This window comes from Camellia sinensis, chromosome 13 (assembly GCF_055761805.1).
Source record: "Camellia sinensis isolate YWXY chromosome 13, ASM5576180v1, whole genome shotgun sequence".
Taxonomy (NCBI): Eukaryota; Viridiplantae; Streptophyta; class Magnoliopsida; order Ericales; family Theaceae; genus Camellia; species Camellia sinensis.
In genome coordinates this window covers 32,645,110-32,652,916 of record NC_138973.1, presented here as the reverse complement: position 1 = coordinate 32,652,916, position 7,807 = coordinate 32,645,110, and the positions used below count along the sequence as shown (strand labels likewise).

The following is a 7,807-nucleotide window of genomic DNA, read 5'->3' as shown; positions in this document are numbered from 1 at the left end:
TTGGAGGAGCGCAAACTTGATCAACAGGATTATACGAGAAGATTATTTCGTACTCGTACACAAAACAACCTTTAATTGCATTGCATTTACGAGCTTCCCAAGCCATCAGTCAGTCACTCCCATTCTGCAATGAGACATTCCTCTGTATATAAAAGCTTGTCTTCGTTGCTTTTAGCCTTCTAAAAGTCTTTGTCCAAATTCGATGAAGAGGCATAGAACATGGAAGAGAAAGGCAGCTCTGGTATCTGTCTCTCTCTCTGAGTTGGGTGTTTTAATTAGTACTTAATTTCACATTTTCTCTCTTCTAACATTCCACAGAAGTGACAAGATCATTAAGGGACATACCACCATCTCACTACATTTTCAAGATTGAGCCATTCTCACAACTCTCAAAAGCACTGTTAGATACTGAAGTGCAGAGTTATAAATCAGACATTTTTGAAGCCAGTGGCTACAAATGGTAAGTGTTCTTACTCTCTTTCTGTTGCCGAAATTTCCTTCTACATTTTTGTTGAAGTTATGCATAAGCTGATCCTTAGTGTTGTATATTGTGTTGAATTGAGTTTGAAGGAGATTATCTCTCTACCCAAATGGTGATGAAAAAAGAAATGGGAAAGGTTACATCCCTCTGTACTTGGTAATTGCAGAGACAAGTAAATTACCTCTTGCTTGGGAAGTCAATGTGAACTTCAAATTGTTTGTCTATAATCAAATTCAAGACAAGTACTTGACCATCCAAGGTATTGCTTATTAACTTATCAATTTCTTTTATGATATATTTTTATCCTTACAAATTTTCATCCTACAAACCAAATGTTTCAAATTCTTCTAAATTATCAGATACCAATGGGAAGGTAAATCGCTTTCACGGGATGACAACATAGTGGGGTTTTCCTTAGTTGCTTTCACTTAAGACCTTCAATGATCCTTCTAATGGATACCTCTTCCTTGACAAATGCTTGTTTGGAGCAGAAGTTTTTGTTTTGAATTATAGTGGCAGAGCTGAGTTTCTGAGTTTTAAGGAACTTGACATTATTCACACTTGGAAGATTGAAAAATTTTCATCTCTGGATGATAAATTTATTATCTCTGATGTCTTCACCGCTGAAAGTTGCGAGTTGTTAAATTTTTATCTTCTCTCTATTACTCAGCTGTTTGATTGGCAAAATAGAGCAGTTAACTGTTTTTCATGGATTCTTGTAATGACTCCAGGATATTATGTCTCTTTCCCAAAGGATCTTCAGAAGAAAAGGAGAAGTACCTGTCTCTTTATTTATGGTTGTATAATGGTGAAGCCTTTCCTCCAGAACGAAAATTTTATTCACATTATAGCTTGTGCATAAGGAACCAACACAATGGCAAGCATAAGAAATTTACAGGTGAAATTGCACACATTTTTTCAGCAGATGCCTCTTTGTCTACTTATTGACATCCATTGGATTTGTTCGTTTAATTTTCGACTCGGATACATTTTTTTGGCAATCAAATGGTTAATAGTTGCGCAACTATTGTGATTCAGGTGGCAGTTGGTTAAGTGCTACTTCACATTTCGCTTATGGTGACAGCACATTATTGTCACTAACTGATCTCCATGATTCCTCCGAGGGATTCCTCGTCAACGACACTTTAATTGTCCGGTGCAAAGTTATTGTTGTCTCCGAAGTGAAAAACTTTGCTCAATAGTTCTTGACCCTTGATTATATATAATTTTTTAATTGTTGAACTCTGATCAGTAGTCAGTTTCAAGATGATCCAATGATAAGTGTGCATTAAGTTTCAACAATTTAGTCAGCTAGCTTTTGTTATTGTTTTATTCAGCTGAAGCTGTTCTGGTTGTATCCATTGTTATAGTTGAAATTCTAAGAAACTAGATGTTTGATCCTAGAATTTACATTGAATTTTGATTATCAGTCGGAATTCAATTCTTGAATGGGGCATCCTATTTGTAAAATAAATCTCCCCCACAATTTTATTTTTTCTCAAGTTACTGGTAAAACGTTATGTGTTTGTGTTGTCTTCTCAAGTTATTGGTAAATTTCTAGTTTAATATTTTGATTTGTAGTGTGTAAAGTAAATTATAGAGAAAATTAGTGAAACATCCGTATCCAACTTTGGGTAGTAGGAGAGGTCTAATATATATATATATATATATTTTGTTAGCTAAGGTCCCTCGATGAAATTTCTCTGTGATCATACCAGATAAATTTTGAAATTTCTCTCTAAAAATTGAAATTTCTCTATGTCGGAGCGAAATTTCTCTATATCGAATTTTTTTGTGTGAAAATGTTGAGGGACTCCAATTGATATTAAGATTTTATAAGATAAAAGATATACAATATTTTTATATATTTTTCTCTATATTTTACTTTACAGTAATACTACAAATCAAATTAGTAATCTAGAAATTTACCCACATTATATCATTGTATGGTTTAGACTTGTGTATGCATTCCACCTACTAATTCAATCTCATCCACACTTTACATATTTGGGCCAAACTCTAAGATCACGCCAAATTGAATTCAATTGATTTAAGTATGTTTTTCAGTTGTAACAAAGTATCAATTAAATATTATTATTTTTATATTATTAAATTAAAATTACTAATTAAATTTGTATGCGGACATTTTAATTTTGTTTGTAAACCTAAATAAGTTTAAATGGCCTTATTTTTATTATTATGGGTAAATTACAATACATTTCTTGAGGTATACTTAAAATAAAAATTATCTCAAGTGGTTTTTTAAAAATTACAAATTTTTCATTGTTATAATTTTTTATTTAATAGAATTCAAAAAAAAAAAAATCTAACTACTCGCTGATGATACAATAGTAAAATTATTAATTGAAATATATTTTTGAAATCATTCAAAATTATTAAATGAAAAATTTTGATGATAAAATATTTGTAATTTTCAAAATTATAAAAGACAATTCATAAACTATAAAAAATTAAGGTTTTAGAGACCAAAATTTAGGGACAAAATTATTTTTTAGGGACCAAATAATTTTGTTACGAAAAGTGTCGTTATTATATTTTTAGCAACAAAAATTAGGCATTAGTGATGAATTATTATCCTTTTAAAACCAAAATTTTTGTCTCAAAAAATAAACTATTTTGAAACCAAATTATTTTGTCTTTTATTAGTGACATTTTCAAAATTTTGTCGCTAAAGGCTTTATTTTTGACTTTCGAGATGACTTTTAGCAACTATCCTCATGACAATGGAAATTGGTCACTATATGTCTTTTGCAACAAAATTTTCACTTTTAGAGACAAAAATATTTAGTCTCTAAAACTATTATATATTATAGTGATATTTAGATGCTGAAGTTCAAAATTATGAATCAGACATTTTTGAAACCAATGGCTACAAATGGTTGACATTTTTCCTCCTTTCCTGTTGAGATACATACCCATAATCTGATTCTTATAGTTCTTTTGGGTTGAGTGTGAAGGGAATTATCTCTCTACCGGAATGGTGATGAAGAAAGAAAAGGGGAAGGACACGTCTCTTTGTACTGTTGGGGATCGGTGGCACACCAGGAAACAAAGATAAGCAATAACACAAGAGTTTTAACGTAGTTCGGCAATCCGGCCTACGTCCACGGGAGCGATATCACTATATATCAACAAGAAGAGGATTACACACTCAACTCACACTGTCTGTCTTTCTATATAGCTTATTCTCTCTCAGTAATCACTCTCAATTCACCACACCTAAACTCTGCTCTTACTCTCTCTATATATACACTGAGAAGGGAGAGAGTGAGAGAGTTGGCTGGCCTTGCACATGGGCAGCTGGGACATTCAACGAAATAGATTGTCAACCTTGGCGGCTTGTCGGTTGGCAGCCGCAATCAAGGACAATAGGCAACCGTTTTCACATTGGAGAGAATCACCCCCTTCACATGGGGTGATATCCAACAAATCACCCCCTCAACCCATGTGAGGTGATCCACAATAGCAGCCCCTGCCTGGAGTGCCATTCACCCCCTCACTAGGGTGCCATGCAAAACTTACTTTGCAATTCTTTGGGATTGCATCTCTCCCTTCCATACAGTTTTGGAGAGATCGCAATATGTCTCTAATTCAGGAGCAAAAGAAACTCTTTTCTTCCCTGGGACATGCTTTGCCATCTTGGTTTCTTTACTCTGAGCTTTCTTTAAAATTGTCTGCAATGGCTCCGTTTTGTGCATCTTCAAACTGCCTCCATGCGTTCTTTGTACACTTTGGTTGCCATGTCTGCTGAGCCTTATGTCTTTTCGGTGCGTATCTTGTACTTCTTGCCTGGTAAGTGACAGTAGCTCCTTCTGTCACAACTTTTTCAACAAGCCTGTACAGATTTCCCTCTAGTCGTCCATGTAGCATCACCGTATCTCCATGGATAACTTTGAGATTTCCTTTGCTAGATGAGAAGCTATAACCCTTCAAGTCTAGCATATTTAAGGAAATTAGATTCTTCTTCAGTCTCGGCACGTGTCGGACTCCATCCATCGTGAAAATTTTTTCATCTTCCATTCGGAGCCGTACTGTTCCTATGCCAACAATCTTACTCACAGTGTTGTTAACCACTCGAACAATACCTCCGTCCTTTGCCTGGTAAGTGGAAAAAAGTTTTCTGTCCATGCATATATGGTATGTACTTCCGGAATCTAAAATCCAATCAGGTTTCGTCATACTTGACGAAACTGTGAATGCATACTCATCCTTAGCATTTACTGCAGCAGCGACATTTGATGAGCTCACATGTTCCTTGTTTGTCTTGTCCTCCGTGAGCTTTGCACAGTCTTTGATGAGGTGATCCTCCTGATCACAGTAATAGTACTTTCTATTGTAGCTTGGCCTTGATTGCGAACGTCCTCTTGATTTGTATCTACTCCGTCTATCATTGGACCTGCCCCTGCCTTGCTCATTTTTTGATGCAACCAAGGCATTTCCTTCTAGGTGCTTGCTACTTTCCTTTTTCTTCATCGACTCATGAGAAATGAGCGTAGCAACCACCTCATCCAGTCCAAGAGCATCCTTCCCATACAATAGAGTAGTCCTGAGATGCTCATATGATGAAGGTAAAGAGACCAGCAAGATCATAGCCTTATCTTCCTCCTCGGTCTTCACTCCAATAGTGTCCAATTTCATTGTGATCCTGTTGAACTCGTCCAGATGTTCTGTAAGGTTCGCACCTTCTGGCATTTGAAGTGTATGTAGCTGCTTCTTCAAAGATAACCGATTTGTCAAAGACTTTGACTTGTACCTCATAACTTTGCCCATAGCTTTGCCGGATCTACTTCATTGATGACTTCTTGGAGTGTGTTGTTCCTGAGATATAACTGGATTGTATTGTTTGCCAATTCCCTCAACTCCTCCCACTTGTCATCCGTCATGTCTGCTGGTTTGTTGGACTTTTTGAGAAGAGCTTTTACCAGACCCTCTCGTGTTAGAATATTTTTCACCCTTTGTTGCCATAAGGTAAAGTCATTATTGCCATTAAAAGGCTCTATCATGAAACTTGCACCTTTTCCTTCCATTTTTAATTTCTTCCTTTTTACAAAAACTCCGATTCAATATTATGACCGTACGGATGTGTCCGGAATGATCCAAATAGTTGGAAAACACTATTGGATCGTCAAAAACCGACACAGAATGGCTCAGATCAAGCCAAAACAGTTTGGACAGTTCAGATCTTCGGGTGTACCGTAGCCGCGTCACACCGGATACCTCCTTCCGCAGGGTTGACTGGTCAACGGTCGTGCTGACATGGCTGCCACATGTCTGTCTATCTGACATGTGGCGCTGACGTGGTGATGAGCTGTCGATGACGTGGCGCTGAGTTGTCGTCACGTGGCTCGCTGACGTGGCTCCACGTGGCGCGCGCGTGTCGTACACACGCTTTGCCTCAGTCACCCTCTTCCTTGCGCCGCGCGTGGGGGTGCGTGCGTGAGACTGGGCCGACGCGTCGGTTACTGAACGGCGTGTGGAGGCGCGTGCTTTTACTGGGAGTCATGTGCTTTATTCTAGAGGCGTGTGAGAGCACGTGGAGCCTCCGTTTGGCCTGTGGTTTGAAGTTCTGGACTCCTCTCCTCAAGGGCTTCCTCCTGGTATGCTCAAAAGTGGATTTCGAGCACTTCGAAATCTGGGCACTTTCGGAAAAAATTTGATTTTTCACCACCCGGGCTCTGATACCAATTGTTGGGGATCGGTGGCACACCAAGAAACACAAACAAGCAATAACACAAGAGTTTTAACGTGGTTTGGCAATCCGGCCTATGTCCACGGGAGCGATATCACTATATATCAATAAGAGGAGGATTACACACTCAACTCACACTCTCTGTCTCTCTATATAGCTTATTCTTTCTCAGTAACCACTCTCCATTCACCACACCTAAACTCTGCTCTCACCCTCTCTATATATACACTGAGAAGGGAGAGAGTGAGAGAGTTGGCTGGCCTTGCACATGGCCAGCTGGGGCATTCAACGAAATAGATTGTCAACCTTGGCGGCTTGTCGGTTGGCAGCCGCAATCAAGGACAATAGGCAGCCGTCTTCACATTGGAGAGAATCACCCCCTTCACATGGGGTGATATCCAACATGTACTTGGTAATCGCAGAAATTAGTAATTTGCCTCTTGGTTGGGAGGTCAATGTGAACTTCAAATTGTTTGTATGTGATCAAATTCAAGACAAAGTACATGACCATCCAAGGTAGGTAGTTTTGTTAGTAACCAATCAATTTCCTTTATGATTGTTTGAGGTTTTTAAATTTTCATCATCATGTATATTAGGCAAGCATTAATTACTCTACACACTTGATTTTTCTTTTCTATTTCAATGCTCATACGCCCATGGGAAGGTAAGATGCTTTCACAGGATAAAAACAGAGTGGGATTTTGCCCAATTACTTCTTCTCAGTATTTTCAAAGATGTTGATAATGGATACCTCATCTGCGACACATGCGTTTTTAGAGCAGAAGTTTTTGTTATAAATTAGACTGGCAAAGGACAGTTTATAAACACACTGAAGGAACGTAATAGTACTTACACCTGGAAGATTGATAATTTCTCATCTCTAGATGGTTGAGTTAATTGCTCTGATGTCTTCACTTTTGGATATCGAAACTGGTATGCAATATTTGAGTTTGTTGTCAATTACTATATGCAAATTGAAACTTTGACAATTTACTGCTTTTTATGACTTCCTCTAACAAAAACAGGAGATTACGGCTATTTCCCAAAGGAAATTCAACTGCAAATGATAAATGTTTGTCCCTCTTTTTAGGGTTACATGATTTGAAAACCTTTCCTTCTGAACGGAAAACATATGCAAAATACAAGATGCACATAAGGAACCAATACCATGGCTAGCATATGGAAACTAAAGGTGATATTATGTTTTCTTCTATTTTTTCACTACAACATATAATAGTTTTAGAGACTAAATATTTTTGTCTCTAAAAGTGAAAATTTTGTTACAAAAGATATTTAAGGATCAATTTTCATTGTCATGACGATAGCCGCTAAAAAGTCGTTTCAAGAAGTCAAAAATAAGTCTTTTAACGACTAAAATTTTGAAAGTTTTACTAATAAATAGACTTTTAATGACAAAATAATTTGGTCTCAAAATGGTTTATTTTTTGAAACAAAAAATTTGGTCTCAAAAGGATAATAATTTATTACTAATGTCTAATTTTTGTTGCTAAAAATATAATAATAACACTTTTCGTAACAAAATTATTTGGTCCCTACAAATAATTTTATCCCTAAATTTTGATGTCTAAAGCCTTAATTTTTTGTAATGTTTGTTC

The 7,807-nt window shown here is 36.8% G+C and overlaps 1 protein-coding gene across 1 annotated transcript; it reads left to right on the top strand.

Annotated features, from left to right (window-relative positions):
- Positions 1-219: 219 nt before the first annotated feature.
- LOC114264346 (MATH domain and coiled-coil domain-containing protein At3g58410-like) lies at positions 220-1,683 on the top strand. The gene is made up of 6 exons (XM_082900401.1): positions 220-241; positions 319-460; positions 571-740; positions 841-854; positions 900-1,257; positions 1,520-1,683. The coding sequence occupies exons 1-6, from the start codon at positions 220-222 to the stop codon at positions 1,681-1,683; spliced, it is 870 nt and encodes a 289-aa protein (XP_082756527.1).
- The last annotated feature ends 6,124 nt before the right edge of the window (positions 1,684-7,807 follow it).

Excerpts from the sequence above, each read along its gene's own strand:
- LOC114264346 (XM_082900401.1), top strand. The coding sequence starts at position 220 with ATGGAAGAGAAAGGCAGCTCTG. Across the intron at positions 242-318 it reads GGAAGAGAAAGGCAGCTCTG|AAGTGACAAGATCATTAAGG; the intron begins GTATCTGTCTCT and ends AACATTCCACAG. Across the intron at positions 461-570 it reads GAAGCCAGTGGCTACAAATG|GAGATTATCTCTCTACCCAA; the intron begins GTAAGTGTTCTT and ends TTGAGTTTGAAG.